The sequence below is a fragment of the Dendrobates tinctorius genome, unplaced genomic scaffold (assembly GCF_039654945.1).
Source record: "Dendrobates tinctorius isolate UK_male_01 unplaced genomic scaffold, ASM3965494v1 ptg000146l, whole genome shotgun sequence".
NCBI classification, from domain to species: domain Eukaryota; kingdom Metazoa; phylum Chordata; class Amphibia; order Anura; family Dendrobatidae; genus Dendrobates; species Dendrobates tinctorius.
In genome coordinates, this window is record NW_027361813.1 from 798346 (window position 1) to 821804 (window position 23459).

The 23459-nt window shown below is 56.3% G+C and overlaps 1 protein-coding gene across 5 annotated transcripts; it reads left to right on the forward strand.

Moving 5' to 3' along the window:
• Positions 1-35: 35 nt before the first annotated feature.
• Positions 36-23400, forward strand: CFAP119 (cilia and flagella associated protein 119). Of its 5 annotated transcripts, none has more exons than XM_073546298.1 (8): positions 53-205; positions 1961-1992; positions 2714-2779; positions 2857-3023; positions 3125-3195; positions 15959-16075; positions 16243-16309; positions 22459-22619. In XM_073546298.1, the coding sequence occupies exons 1-8, from the start codon at positions 116-118 to the stop codon at positions 22482-22484; spliced, it is 636 nt and encodes a 211-aa protein (XP_073402399.1). In that variant the 5' UTR covers positions 53-115; the 3' UTR covers positions 22485-22619. The 5 variants fall into 5 exon arrangements, with proteins under 5 accessions (XP_073402398.1, XP_073402394.1, XP_073402395.1 ...); XM_073546295.1 differs by having other exon boundaries at positions 57-205; positions 16243-16338; positions 22459-23400; XM_073546297.1 differs by lacking the exons at positions 15959-16075; positions 16243-16309; positions 22459-22619 and adding an exon at positions 5436-7181 and having other exon boundaries at positions 36-145.
• Positions 23401-23459: the final 59 nt, after the last annotated feature.

Genomic DNA, 23459 nt, shown 5'->3' on the forward strand with positions numbered 1-23459 from the left:
GAGGCCGGTTTACTATTGGCTAATGGTGAGTGAACCCTCGCCCAGCCGCCGTTACCCATGGTAACAGTGTTCCGGGCTTCAGATAAACTGTTGTCAGGGAGACAGACGCCGAAAGATGAGTGAGGAAAGTGCGAGCCCGTGCCCGGTGAGGAGGAGGGGAGGAGGGAAGCTGTGCCCGGTGAGGAGGAGGAGGGAGCTGTGCCCGGTGAGGAGGAGGAGGGGAGAGCTGTGCCCGGTGAGGAGGAGGAGGGGAGCTGTGCCCGGTGAGGAGGAGGAGGGGAGCTGTGCCCGGTGAGGAGGAGGAGGGGAGCTGTGCCCGGTGAGGAGGAGGGGAGGAGGGGAGCTGTGCCCGGTGAGGAGGAGGGGAGGAGGGGAGCTGTGCCCGGTGAGGAGGAGGGGGGAGCTGTGCCCGGTGAGGAGGAGGAGGGGAGAGCTGTGCCCGGTGAGGAGGAGGAGGGGAGCTGTGCCCGGTGAGGAGGAGGAGGGGAGCTGTGCCCGGTGAGGAGGAGGGGAGGAGGGGAGCTGTGCCCGGTGAGGAGGAGGGGAGGAGGGGAGCTGTGCCCGGTGAGGAGGAGGAGGGAAGCTGTGCCCGGTGAGGAGGAGGAGGGGAGCTGTGCCCGGTGAGGAGGAGGGGGGGAGCTGTGCCCGGTGAGGAGGAGGGGGGGAGCTGTGCCCGGTGAGGAGGAGGAGGGGAGCTGTGCCCGGTGAGGAGGAGGGGAGGAGGGGAGCTGTGCCCGGTGAGGAGGAGGGAAGCTGTGCCCGGTGAGGAGGAGGAGGGGAGCTGTGCCCGGTGAGGAGGAGGAGGGAAGCTGTGCCCGGTGAGGAGGAGGAGGGAAGCTGTGCCCGGTGAGGAGGAGGGGGGAGCTGTGCCCGGTGAGGAGGAGGAGGGAAGCTGTGCCCGGTGAGGAGGAGGGGGGGAGCTGTGCCCGGTGAGGAGGAGGAGGGGAGCTGTGCCCGGTGAGGAGGAGGAGGGGAGCTGTGCCCGGTGAGGAGGAGGGGGGAGCTGTGCCCGGTGAGGAGGAGGGGGGAGCTGTGCCCGGTGAGGAGGAGGAGGGGAACTGTGCCCGGTGAGGAGGAGGAGGGGAGCTGTGCCCGGTGAGGAGGAGGGGAGCTGTGCCCGGTGAGGAGGAGGAGGGGGGAGCTGTGCCGGGTGAGGAGGAGGAGGGGGGGAGCTGTTCCCGGTGGGGAGGAGGGGAGCTGTTCCCGGTGAGGAGGAGGGGAGGAGGGGAGCTGTGCCCGGTGAGGAGGAGGAGGGGGGAGCTGTGCCCGGTGAGGAGGAGGGGAGCTGTGCCCGGTGAGGAGGAGGAGGGGGGAGCTGTGCCGGGTGAGGAGAAGGAGGGGGGGAGCTGTTCCCGGTGAGGAGGAGGGGAGGAGGGGAGCTGTGCCCGGTGAGGAGGAGGAGGGGGGAGCTGTGCCGGGTGAGGAGGAGGAGGGGGGGAGCTGTGCCGGGTGAGGAGGAGGAGGGGGGGAGCTGTTCCCGGTGAGGAGGAGGGGAGCTGTTCCCGGTGAGGAGGAGGGGAGCTGTGCCCGGTGAGGAGGAGGAGGGGGGAGCTGTTCCCGGTGAGGAGGAGGGGAGCTGTGCCCGGTGAGGAGGAGGAGGGGGGAGCGGTGCCCGGTGAGGAGGAGGAGGGGGGAGCTGTGCCCGGTGAGGAGGAGGGGGGAGCTGTGCCGGGTGAGGAGGAGGAGGGGGGGAGCTGTTCCCGGTGAGGAGAAGGGGAGGAGGGGAGCTGTGCCCGGTGAGGAGGAGGGGAGGAGGGGAGCTGTGCCCGGTGAGGAGGAGGAGGGGGGAGCTGTGCCCGGTGAGGAGGAGGAGGGGGGGAGCTGTTCCCAGTGAGGAGGAGGAGGAGGGGAGCTGTGCCCGGTGAGGAGGAGGAGGGGGGGAGCTGTGCCCGGTGAGGAGGAGGAGGGGGGAGCTGTGCCCAATATCCACAACTCTTATAATCTGTTTCTTCTTTTTCAGGAAAAAATAACAAAACTAAAAGCCTACATGTGGTAAATAATCTATAACTGCCGTCCCTCCACCTCCCCCTTCCGCCCCGTCCATACCAAACCCGTGCGCCTCTCCCCTCCCCAATTCCGCCCTATCTGTCCCTCCGCCACCTCCCTTGCGTCTCGTCCGTCTTTCCCCCTCGTTCTCGGGTCCTCCGTCGGTCTTTCCCTCTCGTTCTCGGGTCCTCCGTCCGTCTTTCCCCCTCGTTCTCGGGTCCTCCGTCCGTCTTTCCCCCTCGTTCTCGGGTCCTCCGTCCGTCTTTCCCTCTCGTTCTCGGGTCCTCCGTCCGTCTTTCCCCCTCGTTCTCGGGTCCTCCGTCCGTCTTTCCCCCTCGTTCTCGGGTCCTCCGTCCGTCTTTCCCCCTCGTTCTCGGGTCCTCCGTCCGTCTTTCCCCCTCGTTCTCGGGTCCTCCGTCCGTCTTTCCCCCTCGTTCTCGGGTCCTCCGTCCGTCTTTCCCCCTCGTTCTCGGGTCCTCCGTCCGTCTTTCCCCCTCGTTCTCGGGTCCTCCGTCCGTCTTTCCCCCTCGTTCTCGGGTCCTCCGTCCGTCTTTCCCCCTCGTTCTCGGGTCCTCCGTCCGTCTTTCCCCCTCGTTCTCGGGTCCTCCGTCCGTCTTTCCCCCTCGTTCTCGGGTCCTCCGTCCGTCTTTCCCCCTCGTTCTCGGGTCCTCCGTCCGTCTTTCCCCCTCATTCTCGGTCCTCCTTCCTCACACATTTGGTCTCTTAGGAATGATGTGACAGCAGGGGACCTGCAGAGGCTGGAGCTCGCCCGGAGCACTGAGGATCTGCGCAGGTAGTGAGCGGACCTGCTCCCCTGTGATCATGTTGTCCCCTCCCCCATGACCTCCATCATCTGTCGTCTCTCCCCAGAGTTCTTCGGGAATTGCTGGATGTGCGACTCCTCGGTGAGCCTCGCGCCTCCGCGTTGCTGGAACTTTACTACCACGCGTTGCGCTTCTGCTGGGACTGCGGCTTTAAGAGAGAGCAGACGTCTTGTGTCTTGTCTGTGGTGAAGGAGACGCATGCGTTGTGCGCAGGTGAGCCGCGGCGCGCTCTCTGGCTTGTGCACTGACTATTCCTTCCCGCACCACCACTGTCAGACAGGTGCGGACCCCCCTCATGCTGCCTCTCCTTGTAGGGTCGCCTCTGGTGGACGCTGCGGAGTGTTATTCTCGCCTCCAGGAGCTGCTCCTGCGTCACTCGGTACATGTAAGTCATGCTGTGGGGGGCTGTGCGGTGTCCGCAACGTGGGGACGGTGCCAAATCTAACACATTTCACCATCACACACACGGTGCCTGTACCCGAGCTGACGATCGACTGCATGAAAATCATTACCAGCCTCTCTTCACAGGCCCCACATACCCCCCACCTATACTAAATGCGCGGTCCCCACATACCCCCCACCTATACTAAATGCGCGGTCCCCACATACCCCCCACCTATACTAAATGCGCGGTCCCCACATACCCCCCCACCTATACTAAATGCGCGGTCCCCACATACCCCCCACCTATACTAAATGCGCGGTCCCCACATACCCCCCCACCTATACTAAATGCGCGGTCCCCACATACCCCCCACCTATACTAAATGCGCGGTCCCCACATACCCCCCCACCTATACTAAATGCGCGGTCCCCCACCTATACTAAATGCGCGGTCCCCACATACCCCCCCACCTATACTAAATGCGCAGTCCCCACATACCCCCCCCCACCTATACTAAATGCGTGGTCCCCACATACCCCCCCACCTATACTAAATGCGCGGTCCCCCACCTATACTAAATGCGCGGTCCCCACATACCCCCCCACCTATACTAAATGCGCGGTCCCCACATACCCCCCCTCACCTATACTAAATGCGCTGTCCCCACATACCTCCCTCACCTATACAAAATGCGCTGTCCCCCACATACCCCCCCTCACCTATACTAAATGCGCGGTCCCCCACATACCCCTCCCTCACCTATACTAGGTGCGCTGTCCCCCACATACCCCTCCCTCACCTATACTCGGTGCGCTGTCCCCGCGTACTTCTCCCTCACATGTACACGGTGCGCTGCCCCCCGCGTACCCCTCCCTCACATGTACACGGTGCGCTGTCCCCCACATACCTCCCTCACCTATACTAAATGCGCTGTCCCCCACATACCCCCCCTCACCTATACTAAATGCGCTGTCCCCCACATACCCCTCCCTCACCTATACAAAATGCGCTGTCCCCCACTTACTTCTCCCTCACCTATACACAGTGCGCTGTCCCCACATACCCCTCCCTCACATATACACAGTGCGCTGTCCCCCACGTACCCCTCCCTCACATATACACGGTGCGCTGTCCCCCGCATACCCCTCCCTCACATATACACAGTGCGCTGTCCCCCACATACCCCTCCCTCACATATACACGGTGCGCTGTCCCACGCATACCCCTCCCTCACATATACACGGTGCGCTGTCCCCCGCGTACCCCTCCCTCACATGTACACGGTGCGCTGTCCCCACATACCCCTCCCTCACATGTACACGGTGCGCTGTCCCCCGCGTACCCCTCCCTCACTTGTACACGGTGCGCTGTCCCCACATACCCCTCCCTCACATGTACACGGTGCGCTGTCCCCCACATACCCCTCCCTCACATGTACACGGTGCGCTGTCCCCACATACCCCTCCCTCACATGTACACGGTGCGCTGTCCCCGCATACCCCTCCCTCACATATACACGGTGCGCTGTCCCCACATACCCCTCCCTCACATATACACGTTGCGCTGTCCCCACATACCCCTCCCTCACATATACACGTTGCGCTGTCCCCGCATACCCCTCCCTCACATATACACGGTGCGCTGTCCCCACATACCCCTCCCTCACATATACACGGTGTGCTGTCCCCACATACCCTCCGCTACACACACAGTATCATGTTACTTCTATATCAGGAATAATGTGTGAACAAATTATTAAACAGCCTGTATGTAAGTATTTGGATAAGAATACAGTAATTAACTACAGCCAGCATGGGTTTGTAGCAAACAAGTCATGCCAGACTAATCTAATTTCCTTCTATGATGGAATCACTGACTGGGTGGATCAGGGAAATGCTGTAGATATAATATTTTTCGACTTCAGCAAAGTATCTAATACTATAATTATTGAAAAAAATGGCTAGGTTTGGGATTGACAAGGCTACGGTAAGATGAAGCTCAACAAAAGATGATACATAGGCAATAATAATATATAACAAAATAATTTATTTTATTAGAAAACGATTAAAAACATATACCAAGATATGGGGAAAGAAGGGGGTGGGCTAGAGGCTCACCGCCATGATCAAAAATCGACATGCATGTCCAGGCAACGGACAGTACCATATAAGGGGAATAATATGTCTGCTATGAATATCTAATCAATAACATGTCATTAAGGAACAAAAATTCTTTCACAGACAAGACCCTCATCTACACCTAATAACAGGGGGAAGGAGACCGAAACGCGCGTCGGGGTAGACGTGCAGCCCCCAGCTAATAGCGGTACCTCTGTGCTATCCCTTGGAGGTAATTTTACCATTGGAAGAAAAAACTTTTTAATGTTATATGTTTATCCAGGGTACACAGGTACTATTACCATCCCCGTGCCCTCCGTTAAACTAGGTGGCTCCGAGCACGAGGGACTCCGCCCGGAGTTTGAAGAGCAGAGGGGGAGTAGTAAAAGTCCCACCAGCCTTGATTCCACGTGCCCCCTGGTCTGGGGAGAAATTAGTGGAAGAGCAGTGCGGTGTCTGGTGGACACTGGCTCTCAAGTGACCACCATGCCTGAGGGATATTTCCGCTGTCACTTCACAAAGGCGCTAGGGCGCAAATGGGGCCCAGTGGTCAAACTTATGGTGGCTAATCACTTGCCCATCCTGGTCGCAATGGTGGTATGGATGAACATAGAGGTCTGCAGTAAAGATGTGAGGAGGAGTAGTACTAGTGGATGGAGGGGCCACTAAAGACCACACCGTGACCCTTACGATTCTGTGTGGACTATCGCTGGCTCAACGCTTTCACTGTGCAGGACTCGTACCCACTGCCCATTATAGAAGAGTCCTTATCGGCACTGGGAAATGCCAGGTACTTCTCCACGTTAGACTTGGCCAGCGGTTATTGGCAGGTGCCCATGTCCGAGCAAGATCGAGCCAAGACGGCTTTCATCTTTCCAATGGGACTGTCCGAGTTCGACCGCATGCCTTTCGGCCTAGCGAATGCCCCAGGAACATTTCAGCGGCTCATGGAGAGATGTCTGGGAGACCTGAACTTTGAGGCCACTTCGATTTACTTGGACGATATCATCGTCTTTGCCCCCACCTTTGAGGAGCATCTAGAGAGATTGGAGCAAGTTCTGAGTCGGCTACAGATGTATGGCCTGAAGGTAAAACCCCAGAAGTGTCTGGACCGAGATCGAATACTTGGGACATGTTGTCTCTGCTGAGGGGGTGAGGCCTTCGCAGGAGAAGATCGCTGCGGTACAAGAGTGGCCTACTCCAAAAAGCGTGAAAGATGTGCGTGCGTTCCTGGTACTTACAGGATACTTCATATGCTTCGTAAAAGACTTTACCCGCCTTGCAAATCCACTTCTGGCGTTGTTGAGGGGAATGCCCTCCTGCGCAAAAAACAGGAACATACAGTGACCCGTGCAGAGACAGTGACCCCCGTGCGAAGCCCCGGTACCCGCAGTGTTATTGCAGAGCCCCTGATTCCTGTGGAGAGACTTAATTGTAGACGGAGCTTCACTTCCCTGGGAGAGACTGTAGTGTTGGAGGAAAAGGACTCAGAGCAGGGGGGACCCCGTTTACCACGTACCCCCTCTAACTCCAGCAGAGTAACCCCTGAGACCCCGGCTGGGGAATATTAAAGACCACAGAGTTCACAGAGACTATAGACGACAAGTGCCGCTGCTGTTCGGCGCCTACGTGGGAGAAGTTCGACCCTGCAAGCAAGTCCCCCTTCAGACTGTTAAGTTCTTTTCAGGAAATACCATTTATTACTGTTTGTACTGCTTGCCTGTCTGATAATCTGTTTCACTCTTCTAATACTCACACTGTTATATTGCCAGTTTATATCCCTGTAAATAAACCCCTTTAACTGTTGGTCCTTTTGTTCCGTGGTGACATATCCAACACCTGCACTTTGATACACTGGCCCCAGTGTTACATGTGGGGTACCACAAGGCTCTGTCCTGGCCCCAGTGTTACATGTGGGGTACCACAAGGATCTGTCCTGGCCCCAGTGTTACAAGTGGGGTACCACAAGGCTCTGTCCTGGCCCCAGTGTTACATGTGGGGTACCACAAGGATCTGTCCTGGCCCCAGTGTTATATGTGGGAACCACGAGGCTCTGTCCTGGCCCCAGTGTTACATGTGGGTACCACAAGGCTCTGTCCTGGCCCCAGTGTTACATGTGGGTACCACAAGGCTCTGTCCTGGCCCCAGTGTTACATGTGGGTACCACAAGGCTCTGTCCTGGCCCCAGTGTTACAGGTGGGGACCACAAGGCTCTGTCCTGTCTCCAGTGTTACATGTGGGGTACCACAAGGCTCTGCCCTGGCCCCAGTGTTACATGTGGGTACCACAAGGCTCTGCCCTGGCCCCAGTGTTACAAGAGGGGTACCACAAGGCTCTGTCCTGGCCCCAGTGTTACATGTGGGGTACCACAAGGCTGTGCCCTGGCCCCAGTGTTACAGGTGGGGACCACAAGGCTCTGTCCTGGCCCCAGTGTTACATGTGGGGTACCACAAGGCTCTGTCCTGTCCTCAGTGTTACATGTGGGGTACCACAAGGCTCTGCCCTGGCCCCAGTGTTACAAGAGGGGGTACCACAAGGCTCTGTCCTGGCCCCAGTGTTACATGTGGGGTACCACAAGGCTGTGCCCTGGCCCCAGTGTTACATGTGGGGTACCACAAGGCTCTGTCCTGGCCCCAGTGTTACATGTGGGGAACACAAGGCTCTGTCCTGGCCCCAGTGTTACATGTGGGGTACCACAAGGCTGTGCCCTGGCCCCAGTGTTACATGTGGGGTACCACAAGGCTGTGCCCTGGCCCCAGTGTTACATGTGGGGTACCACAAGGCTCTGCCCTGGCCCCAGTGTTACAAGAGGGGTACCACAAGGCTCTGTCCTGGCCCCAGTGTTACATGTGGGGTACCACAAGGCTGTGCCCTGGCCCCAGTGTTACATGTGGGGTACCACAAGGCTCTGTCCTGGCCCCAGTGTTACATGTGGGGAACACAAGGCTCTGTCCTGGCCCCAGTGTTACATGTGGGGAACACAAGGCTCTGTCCTGGCCCCAGTGTTACATGTGGGGTACCACAAGGCTGTGCCCTGGCCCCAGTGTTACATGTGGGGTACCACAAGGCTCTGTCCTGGCCCCAGTGTTACATGTGGGGAACACAAGGCTCTGTCCTGGCCCCAGTGTTACATGTGGGGAACACAAGGCTCTGTCCTGGCCCCAGTGTTACATGTGGGGTACCACAAGGCTCTGTCCTGGCCCCAGTGTTACATGTGGGAACCACAAGGCTCTGTCCTGGCCCCAGTGTTACAAGTGGGGAACACAAACAAGGCTCTGTCCTGGCCCCAGTGTTACAAGTGGGGTACCACAAGGCTCTGTCCTGGCCCAAGTGTTACATGTGGGGAACACAAGGCTCTGTCCTGGCCCCAGTGTTACATGTGGGGAACACAAGGCTGTGCCCTGGCCCCAGTGTTACATGTGGGGTACCACAAGGCTGTGCCCTGGCCCCAGTGTTACATGTGGGGTACCACAAGGCTGTGCCCTGGCCCCAGTGTTACAAGAGGGGTACCACAAGGCTCTGTCCTGGCCCCAGTGTTACATGTGGGGTACCACAAGGCTCTGTCCTGGCCCCAGTGTTACAAGTGGGGAACACAAACAAGGCTCTGTCCTGGCCCCAGTGTTACAAGTGGGGTACCACAAGGCTCTGTCCTGGCCCCAGTGTTACAAGTGGGGTACCACAAGGCTCTGTCCTGGCCCCAGTGTTACATGTGGGGTACCACAAGGCTCTGTCCTGGCCCCAGTCTTACATGTGGGGTACCACAAGGCTCTGTCCTGGCCCCAGTGTTACAAGTGGGGTACCACAATGCTCTGCCCTGGCCCCAGTGTTACAAGTGGGGTACCACAAGGATCTGTCCTGGCCCCAGTGTTACAAGTGGGGTACCACAAGGCTCTGTCCTGGCCCCAGTGTTATATGTGGGAACCACAAGGCTCAGTCCTGGCCCCAGTGTTACAAGAGGGGTACCACAATGCTCTGCCCTGGCCCCAGTGTTACATGTGGGGTACCACAAGGATCTGTCCTGGCCCCAGTGTTACAAGTGGGGTACCACAAGGCTCTGTCCTGGCCCCAGTGTTATATGTGGGAACCACAAGGCTCAGTCCTGGCCCCAGTGTTACAAGAGGGGTACCACAAGGCTCTGCCCTGGCCCCAGTGTTACATGTGGCGTACCACAAGGCTCTGTCCTGGCCCCAGTGTTACATGTGGGGTACCACAAGGCTCTGTCCAGTCCCCAGTGTTACAAGTGGGAACCAAAAGGCTGTGTCCTGGCCCCAGTGTTACAAGTGGGGTACCACAAGGCTCTGTCCTGGCCCCAGTGTTACATGTGGGGTACCACAAGGCTCTGTCCTGGCCCCAGTGTTACATGTGGGGTACCACAATTCTCCGCCCTGGCCCCAGTGTTACAAGAGGGGTACCACAAGGCTCTGTCCTGGCCCCAGTGTTACAAGTAGGGAACCACAAGGCTCTGTCCTGGCCCCAGTGTTACAAGTGGGGTACCACAAGGCTCTGTCCTGGCCCCAGTGTTACAAGTGGGGTACCACAAGGCTCTGTCCTGGCCCCAGTGTTACATGTGGGGTACCACAAGGCTCTGCCCTGGTCCCAGTGTTACAAGTAGGGTACCACAAGGCTCTGTCCTGGCCCCAGTGTTACATGTGGGGTACCACAATTCTCCGCCCTGGCCCCAGTGTTACAAGTGGGGTACCACAAGGCTCTGTCCTGGCCCCAGTGTTACAAGAGGGGTACCACAAGGCTCTGTCCTGGCCCCAGTGTTACAAGTAGGGAACCACAAGGCTCTGTCCTGGCCCCAGTGTTACAAGTGGGGTACCACAAGGCTCTGTCCTGGCCCCAGTGTTACAAGTGGGGTACCACAAGGCTCTGTCCTGGCCCCAGTGTTACATGTGGGGTACCACAATGCTCTGCCCTGGCCCCAGTGTTACAAGAGGGGTACCACAAGGCTCTGTCCTGGCCCCAGTGTTACAAGTGGGGTACCACAAGGCTCTGTCCTGGCCCCAGTTTTACAGGTGGGTACCACAAGGCTCTGTCCTGGCCCCAGTGTTACATGTGGGGTACCACAAGGCTCTGTCCTGGCCCCAGTTTTACAGGTGGGTACCACAAGGCTCTGTCCTGGCCACAGTGTTACATGTGCGGTACCACAAGGCTCTGTCCTGTCCTCAGTGTCACAAGTGGGGTACCACAAGGCTCTGTCCTGGCCCCAGTGTTACATGTGGCGTACCACAAGGCTCTGTCCTGGCCCCAGTGTTACAAGTGGGGTACCACAAGGCTCTGTCCTGCTCCCAGTGTTACAAGTGGGAACCACAAGGCTCTGTCCTGGCCCCAGTGTTACAGGTGGGGAACACAAGGATCTGTCCTGGCCCCAGTGTTACAGGTGGGGAACACAAGGATCTGTTCTGGCCCCACTGTTACAAGTGGGGTACCACAAGGCCCTGTCCTGGCCCCAGTGTTACATATGGGGACCACAAGGCTCTGTCCTGGCCCCAGTGATACAAGTAGGGTACCACAAGGCTCTGTCCTGGCCCCAGTGATACAAGTAGGGTACCACAAGGCTCTGGCCTGCTACCCAGTGTTACAAGTGGGGTACCACAAGGCTCTGTCCTGGCCCCAGTGTTACAAGTGGGGTACCACAAGGCCCTGTCCTGGCCCCAGTGTTACATATGGGGACCACAAGGCTCTGTCCTGGCCCGTGTTACATGTGGGGACCACAAGGATCTGTTCTGGCCCCACTGTTACAAGTGGGGTACCACAAGGCTCTGTCCTGTTCCCAGTGTTACAAGTGGGGACCACAAGGCTCTGCCCTGGCCCCAGTGTTACATGTGGGTACCACAAGGCTCTGTCCTGGCCCCAGTGTTACATGTGGGGACCACAAGGCTCTGTCCTGGCCCCAGTTTTACAGGTGGGTACCACAAGGCTCTGTCCTGGCCACAGTGTTACATGTGCGGTACCACAAGGCTCTGTCCTGTCCTCAGTGTCACAAGTGGGGTACCACAAGGCTCTGTCCTGGCCCCAGTGTTACATGTGGCGTACCACAAGGCTCTGTCCTGGCCCCAGTGTTACAAGTGGGGTACCACAAGGCTCTGTCCTGCTCCCAGTGTTACAAGTGGGAACCACAAGGCTCTGTCCTGGCCCCAGTGTTACAGGTGGGTACCACAAGGCTCTGTCCTGGCCACAGTGTTACATGTGCGGTACCACAAGGCTCTGTCCTGTCCTCAGTGTCACAAGTGGGGTACCACAAGGCTCTGTCCTGGCCCCAGTGTTACAAGTGGGAACCACAAGGCTCTGTCCTGGCCCCAGTGTTACAAGTGGGAACCACAAGGCTCTGTCCTGGCCCCAGTGTTACAAGTGGGAACCACAAGGCTCTGTCCTGGCCCCAGTGTTACAGGTGGGGAACACAAGGATCTGTCCTGGCCCCAGTGTTACAGGTGAGGAACACAAGGATCTGTTCTGGCCCCACTGTTACAAGTGGGGTACCACAAGGCCCTGTCCTGGCCCCAGTGTTACATATGGGGACCACAAGGCTCTGTCCTGGCCCCAGTGATACAAGTAGGGTACCACAAGGCTCTGTCCTGGCCCCAGTGATACAAGTAGAGTACCACAAGGCTCTGTCCTCCCAGTGTTACAAGTGGGAACCACAAGGCTCTGTCCTGGCCCCAGTGTTACAAGTGGGGTACCACAAGGCCCTGTCCTGGCCCCAGTGTTACATATGGGGACCACAAGGCTCTGTCCTGGCCCGTGTTACATGTGGGGACCACAAGGATCTGTTCTGGCCCCACTGTTACAAGTGGGGTACCACAAGGCTCTGTCCTGTTCCCAGTGTTACAAGTGGGGACCACAAGGCTCTGCCCTGGCCCCAGTGTTACATGTGGGTACCACAAGGCTCTGTCCTGGCCCCAGTGTTACATGTGGGGACCACAAGGATCTGTCCTGGCCCCAGTTTTACAGGTGGGTACCACAAGGCTCTGTCCTGGCCACAGTGTTACATGTGCGGTACCACAAGGCTCTGTCCTGTCCTCAGTGTCACAAGTGGGGTACCACAAGGCTCTGTCCTGGCCCCAGTGTTACATGTGGCGTACCACAAGGCTCTGTCCTGGCCCCAGTGTTACAAGTGGGAACCACAAGGCTCTGTCCTGGCCCCAGTGTTACAGGTGGGGAACACAAGGATCTGTCCTGGCCCCAGTGTTACAGGTGAGGAACACAAGGATCTGTTCTGGCCCCACTGTTACAAGTGGGGTACCACAAGGCCCTGTCCTGGCCCCAGTGTTACATATGGGGACCACAAGGCTCTGTCCTGGCCCCAGTGATACAAGTAGGGTACCACAAGGCTCTGTCCTGCTCCCAGTGTTACAAGTGGGAACCACAAGGCTCTGTCCTGGCCCCAGTGTTACAGGTGGGGAACACAAGGATCTGTCCTGGCCCCAGTGTTACAGGTGAGGAACACAAGGATCTGTTCTGGCCCCAGTGTTACAAGTGGGGTACCACAAGGCCCTGTCCTGGCCCCAGTGTTACATATGGGGACCACAAGGCTCTGTCCTGGCCCGTGTTACATGTGGGGACCACAAGGATCTGTTCTGGCCCCACTGTTACAAGTGGGGTACCACAAGGCTCTGTCCTGTTCCCAGTGTTACAAGTGGGGACCACAAGGCTCTGCCCTGGCCCCAGTGTTACATGTGGGTACCACAAGGCTCTGTCCTGGCCCCAGTGTTACATGTGGGGACCACAAGGCTCTGTCCTGGCCCCAGTGTTACAAGTGGGGTAGCACAAGAATTTGTCCTGGCCCCAGTGTTACATGTGGGAACCACAAGGTTCTGTCCTGGCCCCGGTGTTACAGGTGGGGAACACAAGGATCTGTTCTGGCCCCACTGTTACAAGTGGGGTACCACAAGGCCCTGGCCTGGCCCCCAGTGTTACATGTGGGTACCACAAGGCTCTGCCCTGGCCCCAGTGTTACATGTGGGTACCACAAGGCTCTGTGCTGGCCCCAGTGTTACATGTGGGGTACCACAAGGCCCTGGCCTGGCCCCCAGTGTTACATGTGGGATACCACAAGGCTCTGTCCTGGTCCCAGTGTTACATGTGGGAATCACAAGGCTCTGTCCTGGCCCCAGTGTTACAAGTGGGGACCACAAGGCCCTGGCCTGTCCCCCAGTGTTACCAGTGGGTACCACAAGGCTCTGTCCTGTCCCCAGTGTTGTTCACCATTTTTATAAATGATCTAGATAAGGGAACTGAAGGTAAACTGATCAGATTTGCAGGTGATGAAAAGCTAGGAGCGATAGCGAACACTAGAGAAGACAGAGAAAGGATTCAGAAGGATCTAGAGACGCTTGAACAATGGGCAGCGACTAATAGGATGAAATTTACCTGGGAGAAATGCAAGATCCTTCATCTGGGAAAGAAACATAAAAATTACATCTATAGAATGGGAGGAATAGGGCTAAGCAACAGCACATGTGAAAAAGACTTGGGTATACTAATAGATCACAGACTGCACATGAGTCAACAGTGTGATGCAGCAGCAAAAAAGGGCAAAGTTCTAGGACGTATTAACAGAAGCATACAGTCTAGATCACCTGAAGTCATTATTGCCCTCTACTCCTTGGTTAGACCTCATCTGGAATACTGTGTCCAGTTCTGGGATGTAAAAGACAGAAAAAACCAGGAGAAAGCAGGCAGTGATGTTTGCCTGCCCAGCCTCCAGACAAATGCACCCTCAGGATGCAGCAGACCCATGTATTTAATTAAGATGGCGGTAACACAGGCGCAAAAATACTGATGAAACCACTCACAGCCTACCAATCCATGCGGGGGGGTTGCCTACTATGTTATTGCACATTAGAGCTTGTATGTGGCGCTGTTCACACAGTGGTAATGCACAACCTTCTATTAGATCAGGCGGGCTGCCCAGCGCCGTTGTTAGTCCTCTTTTAGTTGCTTTGTTGTTTAGCGATAGGACTCGCAAGCGTGAGGACACGTGACATGGGTTGCGTGGCATGGGTTGCATATCGTAGCCAAGACTGATACCTCACATTTTTATATGTAGCCTTCTGCTCTTTATTTTTCGGGTGCAGCTAGGCCCATTTGATCCTGTACACTGTGGTGTTCACAGACGATGCATTCAGATAGCGCGGGGCAGCCCGCCTGATCTACTCGGAGGGCGTCACTAATAGGCTGTACACCAGAGGCTGCGCGTTTCCACTGTGTGAACAGCGCCGCATACAATCTCTATTGTGCAAGAACATACTAAGCAACCCCCCTCCATGGATTGGCAGGCCGGCAGTAGTTGTTTCATCAGTATCTTTGCACCTGTGTTACCGCCATCTTACCTGCATGGGTCTGCCGTATCCTGGCAGGCACGGTACTAATTAAGGAACGTGCCTCTGACTGTGGAGCCCATATGACTAAAGCTAGACAAAGTCTGGTTCAGTGCCCAATTCCCTCCTCTCACCACTCCCCGGGTGATGCACTAATTGGGACGCCCAGCTGTCCAATGGGATTAAAGGGGAAGGGGCGTCCGGCCACACCTGCATGGGTTAACTTCAGGTGCCTGGGGTCAGTGACTTCCTCTTTCCCCCGGTTGACCCCTGGAAGCTTTTGTCCCACCCTCCCTCCCTTATATATTTAGCGGTGCTTAGATTGCCATTAAAAAAAACCCCCAAACCCTTGACAATGATATTCAGTCACAGCGGAAGATGAGGAGGGCAAAGGCTCGTGACCGCTCACTGGCCGGCTCGCCTGTCGGTCGCAGACACGGCCTTCGGTGATGAGCCCGTTATGACATGTAAGTGCCCTTGAATAAACTGTGACCGACCTGTTCACCCATCTAGGCCTGGCTGTGTCGTCATTACGGGACTGGGGGGAAGGCACTCTAACACCCGTCTCTGCGCAGTCTGGGGTGCATTAGTCTGGAGGCCTGGGCCTGCCTTCTTTCTCCTGGTTAGTGACTCCTGCTTTGAGCAGGGTTTTGGACACGATGACCCCGGAGGTCCCTTCCAACTCTGACATTCTAGGATGTGATGTCCCCCCATTCAGCCTCCTGCACACATACAGTATGATGTCCACGCACAGTAAGGTGGACCGACAGCCCCTATAATTACTGACACATATACCTACCTACGCATGGTTCCTGGTGGCAGTAGTGATGCAATGTCATCACGCCATCTGTGCTGATGTCCTGGGAGTGATCCTGCCGTTTTGTAGGCTGCTGGCCTAAGATGACCTATGGCCACCAGAATAGAGAGTGGCAGGAGAGCAGAGCTCCTTGTACTGCAGAGCTCTACCGCGTGAGCTGCTGTGCACACACCTTGACACTCAGTTTTTTAATTGGCAGATGGGCCCTAGAATGTGCATGGGGCCCTTGTGACATTGTGGGCCTTTGTGAGTCTGTAGGCCCCTTGTAAGGCTATTAGCCCTTGTGAGTCTGTAGGCCCCTAGTGTGTCTGTGGACCCTCGTGTGTCTGTAAGCCCTTTGTGAGTCTATGGGCCCTTTGTGTGTCTGTGGGCCCTTGCGTGTGGGGTCCTTTCCCTTCCCAGTACTCCCATCCTCACATCAGCCCTGGATGTGTGCCGATGACACGCATGGTGGTGCTTCTGGTTTGCTGCACGTGGCGGTAATGTCTTTTGTCTTTTTTCGGCAGCGGCCTCCATTCAGCATCGGCGTGTTCTCCCCGCAGCAACTTCTGCACATGTCCGACTACTTTGTGAATACATATTTCCGTCATTTCAAGCTGTACAAATACGTGTTCACTCCTCAGGTGAGAAGTGCGGAGGGCAGACAGATCAAAGTGAAGCAGCATCCATGGGAAGCAGGCAGATTCCAGCACACTTCCTTCAGATGCCTTTTAGACCATGAAGCAGCGACCTAATCGGTTGCCATAAGCCCAAAGCCTTTTCTGCACTGATTACAGCTCTTTTCTTGTAGATCACTTTAGATCTCTCAGTCATTTACGATGGAATCTCCGAGCTGGAAGATACGACAAGTGACAAAGGTGTCTGCAGGGGCAACTCGCTGCAAAGGGTGCGGAGGCAACGGAGCAGATAGCAGGGAGAGTATCAGCTCTGATCGTCACCAGAGTAGACATATGAGAGGGGGGAGTACCGGGCACTGATCGTCACCAGAGTAGAGATGTGGGAGGACGAGTATCGGGCACTGATCGTCACCAGAGTAGAGATGTGGGAGGACGAGTACCGGGCACTGATCATCACCAGAGTAGAGATGTGGGAGGACGAGTATCGGGCACTGATCCTCACCAGAGTAGAGATGTGGGAGGACGGGTATCGGGCACTGAACGTCACCAGAGTAGAGATGTGGGAGGACGAGTACCGGGCACTGATCGTCACCAGAGTAGAGATGTGGGAGGACGAGTACCGGGCACTGATCGTCACCAGAGTAGAGATGTGGGAGGACGAGTACCGGGCACTGATCATCACCAGAGTAGAGATGTGGGAGGACGAGTACCGGGCACTGATCGTCACCAGAGTAGAGATGTGGGAGGACGAGTATCGGGCACTGATCCTCACCAGAGTAGAGATGTGGGAGGACGAGTACCGGGCACTGATCGTCACCAGAGTAGAGATGTGGGAGGACGAGTACCGGGCACTGATCATCACCAGAGTAGAGATGTGGGAGGACGAGTACCGGGCACTGATCATCACCAGAGTAGAGATGTGGGAGGACGAGTATCGGGCACTGATCGTCACCAGAGTAGACATATGAGAGGGGGGAGTATCGGGCACTGATCGTCACCAGAGTAGAGATGTGGGAGGACGAGTACCGGGCACTGATCATCACCAGAGTAGAGATGTGGGAGGACGAGTACCGGGCACTGATCGTCACCAGAGTAGAGATGTGGGAGGACGAGTACCGGGCACTGATCGTCACCAGAGTAGAGATGAGGGAGGACGAGTATCGGGCACTGATCCTCACCAGAGTAGAGATGTGGGAGGGGGGAGTATCGGGCACTGATCGTCACCAGAGTAGAGATGAGGGAGGACGAGTATCGGGCACTGATCATCACCAGAGATGTGGGAGGACGAGTATCGGGCACTGATCATCACCAGAGTAGAGATGAGGGAGGACGAGTATCGGGCACTGATCGTCACCAGAGTAGAGATGAGGGAGGACGAGTACCGGGCACTGATCGTCACCAGAGTAGAGATGTGGGAGGACGAGTATCGGGCACTGATCCTCACCAGAGTAGAGATGTGGGAGGATGAGTATCGGGCACTGATCCTCACCAGAGTAGAGATGTGGGAGGATGAGTATCGGGCACTGATCGTCACCAGAGTAGAGATGTGAGAGGGGGGAGTATCTGGCACTGATCGTCACCAGAGTAGAGATGAGGGAGGACGGGTATCGGGCACTGATCCTCACCAGAGATGTGGGAGGACGAGTATCGGGCACTGATCCTCACCAGAGTAGAGATGTGAGAGGGGGGAGTATCTGGCACTGATCCTCACCAGAGTAGAGATGTGGGAGGGGGGAGTACCGGGCACTGATCCTCACCAGAGTAGAGATGTGGGAGGACGGGTATCGGGCACTGATCCTCACCAGAGTAGAGATGTGAGAGGATGAGTATCGGGCACTGATCCTCACCAGAGTAGAGATGTGGGAGGACGAGTATCGGGCACTGATCCTCACCAGAGTAGAGATGCGAGAGGGGGGAGTATCGGGCACTGATCGTCACCAGAGTAGAGATGTGAGAGGGGGGGGGGGGGGGGGGGGGAGTACCGGGCACTGATCGTCACCAGAGTAGAGATGTGGGAGGGGGGAGTACCGGGCACTGATCCTCACCAGAGTAGAGATGTGAGAGGATGAGTATCGGGCACTGATCCTCACCAGAGTAGAGATGTGAGAGGATGAGTATCGGGCACTGATCCTCACCAGAGTAGAGATGTGGGAGGACGAGTATCGGGCACTGATCCTCACCAGAGTAGAGATGTGGGAGGACGAGTATCGGGCACTGATCCTCACCAGAGTAGTGACGTGAGGGGGAAGTACCGGGCACTGATCCTCACCAGAGTAGACAGGTGAGAGGGGGGAGTATCGGGCACTGATCCTCACCAGAGTAGAGATGTGAGAGGGGGGAGTACTGGGCACTGATCCTCACCAGAGTAGAGATGTGGGAGGACGAGTACCGGGCACCGATCGTCACCAGAGATGTGAGAGGGGGGGAGTACTGGGCACTGATCCTCACCAGAGTAGAGATGTGGGAGGACGAGTACCGGGCACTGATCGTCACCAGAGTAGAGATGTGGGAGGACGAGTACCGGGCACTGATCGTCACCAGAGTAGAGATGTGAGAGGGGGGAGTACCGGGCACTGATCCTCACCCGAGTAGAGATGTGAGAGGGGGGAGTACCGGGCACTGATCCTCACCTGAGTAGAGATGTGAGAGGGGGGAGTATCGGGCACTGATCGTCACCAGAGTAGAGATGTGGGAGGACGAGTATCGGGCACTGATCGTCACCAGAGTAGAGATGTGGGAGGACGAGTATCGGGCACTGATCGTCACCAGAGTAGAGATGTGGGAGGACGAGTATCGGGCACTGATCCTCACCAGAGTAGAGATGTGGGAGGACGAGTATCGGGCACTGATCCTCACCAGAGTAGAGATGTGGGAGGACGAGTATCGGGCACTGATCCTCACCAGAGTAGAGATGTGGGAGGACGAGTATCGGGCACTGATCCTCACCAGAGTAGAGATGTGGGAGGACGAGTATCGGGCACTGATCCTCACCAGAGTAGAGATGTGAGAGGGGGGAGTACCGGGCACTGATCCTCACCAGAGTAGAGAGGTGAGAGGACGAGTACCGGGCACTGATCCTCACCAGAGTAGAGATGTGGGAGGACAAGTATCGGGCACTGATCGTCACCAGAGTAGAGATGTGGGAGGACGAGTATCGGGCACTGATCGTCACCAGAGTAGAGATGTGGGAGGACGAGTATCGGGCACTGATCGTCACCAGAGTAGAGATGTGGGAGGACGAGTACCGGGCACTGATCATCACCAGAGTAGAGATGTGGGAGGACGAGTACCGGGCACTGATCCTCACCAGAGTAGAGATGTGGGAGGACGAGTATCGGGCACTGATCCTCACCAGAGTAGAGATGTGGGAGGACGAGTATCGGGCACTGATCGTCACCAGAGTAGAGATGTGGGAGGGGGGAGTATCGGGCACTGATCCTCACCAGAGTAGAGATGTGGGAGGACGAGTACCGGGCACTGATCATCACCAGAGTAGAGATGTGGGAGGACGAGTACCGGGCACTGATCCTCACCAGAGTAGAGATGTGAGAGGGGGGAGTACCGGGCACTGATCCTCACCAGAGCAGAGATGTGGGAGGTGGGAGTATCGGGCACTGATCGTCACCAGAGTAGAGATGTGGGAGGACGAGTACCGGGCACTGATCATCACCAGAGTAACATAGTTAGTAAGGCCGAAGAAAGACATCAGTCCAGCCAATAAAATTCTGTCAGAATAAATCCCCAGATCTACGTCCTTCTAAAGAACCTAACAATCACTGTAAGACACAATATCGTTACGCTCCGGGAAGACATTGCAGCATTAAAATATTCACACTGACAGATTTATCAAAAACTGCAACCAGCCGGTCCAGTAGCAGAACTAAGTGGTGGAGATTACCAATGTGCCATAAAAGGCCCCACGCTAGTGCACCCTTCCTTACAGCGGAGGTTGGCACCCTCACTTGAACGCAGTATGGCGCCCCCGCTCACCGTCGTCTCACCCTAGATATCCCCATCTGTATACCTAGCAGGGCGCAAAGAGCATGCAGTGTTCAGAAACGGTGTGCTGCGGTGGTTAGAAAGAGAAGGGTGTAAAGAGTTTGTCAATCAGTGAACCAAAGGAGGTATGTCCATATAAAAGATGGTCTGTTCACTGGTACCAGGCAGACAACAAAGGTTCTATTTCCACCACTAACAAGATTGAGCCAACTTCACCTCCCCCTCCTCTTTATCCCTACTGCACATTGGGGTCTGCAGAGTTGGAAAGGTTGTTGCGGAGGGGAGGTGACAGTAAGCCGACATTGAGCGGGGGCGCCGTTTTGTGTGATCATCTAGGGTTCCAACCTCCGCGGCAATGTAGGGACAGGTGATTAGGGCAGGTGGAGGGTGATTTAGCTCAGTCAAACCCCTTTCCTATTGAATCCATACCAAGTATTTGGTTTTTGGTCTGGGTCTTCGGTTGTTTTTTCGTGGTTGGAGTGCCTCACATGGGCTCCTAAGGGGATAACCTTTGTTGTCTGCCTGGTACCAATGAACAGACCATCTTTTATATGGACATACCTCCTTTGGTTCACTGATTGACAAACCCTTTACACCCTTCTCTTTCTAACCACCACAGCACACCGTTTTTGAACATTGATTGCATATTCTTTGCGCCCTGCTAGGTATACAGATGGGGATTTCTAGGTTGAATCCAGGGTGAGCCGACGGTGAGCGGGGGCGCCATGTTGCATTCAAGTGAGGGTGCCAACCTCCGCTGTAAGGAAGGGTGCACTAGGGTGGGGCCTTTTATGGCACATTGGTAATCTCCACCACTTAGCTCTATTACTGGACAGGCTGGTTGCAGTTTTTGATAAATTTGTCTGTGTGAATATTTTAATAGTTTAAAAGAAAGTTTAGTTTTAAGATATAGTTTTCATGTTAGAGATTGGATTGACTATACTCCGCCATCTTTACTTTTTCTCTTCTTGGGATGGAAGAGTAGCAGGCGCTGAGCATTGGTGGGGTGGGAGCAGTAGCAGGCGCTGAGCATTGGTGGGGTGGGAGAGTAGCAGGCGCTGAGCATTGGTGGAGTGGGAGAGTAGCAGGCGCTGAGCATTGGTGGGGTGGGAGCAGTAGCAGGCGCTGAGCATTGGTGGGGTGGGAGAGTAGCAGGCGCTGAGCATTGGTGGGGTGGGAGAGTAGCAGGCGCTGAGCATTGGTGGGGTGGGAGCAGTAGCAGGCGCTGAGCACTGGTGTGGTGGGAGCAGCAGCAGGCACTGAGCATTGGTGGGGTGGGAGCAGTAGCAGGCGCTGAGCATTGGTGGGGTGGGAGAGTAGCAGGCGCTTAGTATTGGTGGGGTGGGAACAGTAGCAGGCACTGAGCGTTGGTGGGGTGGGAGCAGTAGCAGGCGCTGAGCGTTGGTGGGTTGGGAGAGTAGCAGGCGCTGAGCATTGGTGGGGTGGGAGCAGTAGCAGGCTCTGAGCATTGGTGGGGTGGGAGCAGTAGCAGGCGCTGAGCATTGGTGGGGTGGGAGCAGTAGCAGGCGCTGAGCATTGGTGGGGTGGGAGCAGTAGCAGGCGCTGAGCATTGGTGGGGTGGGAGCAGTAGCAGGCGCTGAGCATTGGTGGGGTGGGAGCAGTAGCAGGCGCTGAGTATTGGTGGGGTGGGATATTAGCAGGCACTGAGCGTTGGTGAGGTGGGAGGAGTAGCAGGTGCTGAGCATTTGTGGGGTGGGAGAGTAGCAGGCACTGAGCATTGGTGGGGTGGGAGATTAGCAGGCGCTGAGCATTGGTGGGGTGGGAGCAGTAGCAGGCGCTGAGTATTGGTGGGGTGGGAGCAGTAGCAGGCGCTGAGCATTGGTGGGGTGGGAGAGTAGCAGGCACTGAGCATTGGTGGGGTGGGAGAGTAGCAGGCACTGAGCGTTTGTGGGGTGGGAGCAGTAGCAGGCACTTGTGGGGTGGGAGCAGTAGCAGGCACCGAGCATTGGTGGGGTGGGAGAGTAGCAGGCGCTGAGCATTGGTGGGGTGGGAGCAGTAGCAGGCGCTGAGCATTGGTGGGGTGGGAGAGTAGCAGGCGCTGAGCATTGGTGGGGTGGGAGAGTAGCAGGCGCTGAGCATTGGTGGGGTGGGAGAGCAGCAGGTGCTGTAGTCACCTATATACATTTTAATGACTAAGACCACATTCACACATTCAGTATTTTACATCAGTATTTTTTAGCCAAAATCAGTTGTGGAATAATATCATAGAAACACATCTCCAATTTTCACCCATTCCTGTTTTTGGCTTATAAATATTGATGTACAATACTGATCAAATAGTGTGAATGTGGCCTTAGCTGGAACTCAGAAGCCAGACGAGATGACAGCATCAAATGTCACAAAGTAAAGCATCACTCCTTATATCACAGACTCTGCTGATATCTCCATCCTGTGAGCCGTGGCCCATCGCTCCTGATGTCTCCATCGCTCTCCATCCTGTGAGTCCCGGGACCATCGCTCCTGATGTCTCCATCGCTCTCCATCCTGTGAGTCCCGGGACCATCGCTCCTGATGTCTCCATCGCTCTCCATCCTGTGAGTCCCGGGACCATCGCTCCTGATGTCTCCATCGCTCTCCATCCTGTGAGTCCCGGGACCATCGCTCCTTATGTCACAGACTCTGCTGGTATCTCCATCCTGCGAGTCCCGGGCCATCACTCCTGATTTCTCCATCCTGCGAGTCCCGGGACCATCACTCCTGATGTCTCCATCCTGTGAGCCGTGGCCCATCGCTCCTGATGTCTCCATCCTGTGAGTCCCGGGACCATCGCTCCTGATGTCTCCATCGCTCTCCATCCTGTGAGTCCCGAGACCATCGCTCCTTATGTCACAGACTCTGCTGGTATCTCCATCCTGCGAGTCCCGGGCCATCACTCCTGATTTCTCCATCCTGCGAGTCCCGGGACCATCACTCCTGATGTCTCCATCCTGTGAGCCGTGGCCCATCGCTCCTGATGTCTCCATCCTGCGAGTCCCGGGACCATCACTCCTGATGTCTCCATCCTGCGAGTCCCGGGACCATCACTCCTGATGTCTCCATCCTGCGAGTCCCGGGACCATCACTCCTGATGTCTCCATCCTGCGAGTCCCGGGACCATCACTCCTGATGTCTCCATCCTGCGAGTCCCGGGACCATCACTCCTGATGTCTCTATCCTGCGAGTCCCGGGACCATCACTCCTGATGTGTCCATCGCTCTCCTTGGGACTGGAACATGGTCACTACGTGGTCATGCGAGTCATCCCTAAACACCATTGTGATTGATGAATGTGACAATATTACAGTTCTATTAAACATTGTGCATCTGATGATAGATCCTAGTCCTGTTTGCATTTTAGATGTGACCTTGATGGTTCCCGCTTTAGACCTAAG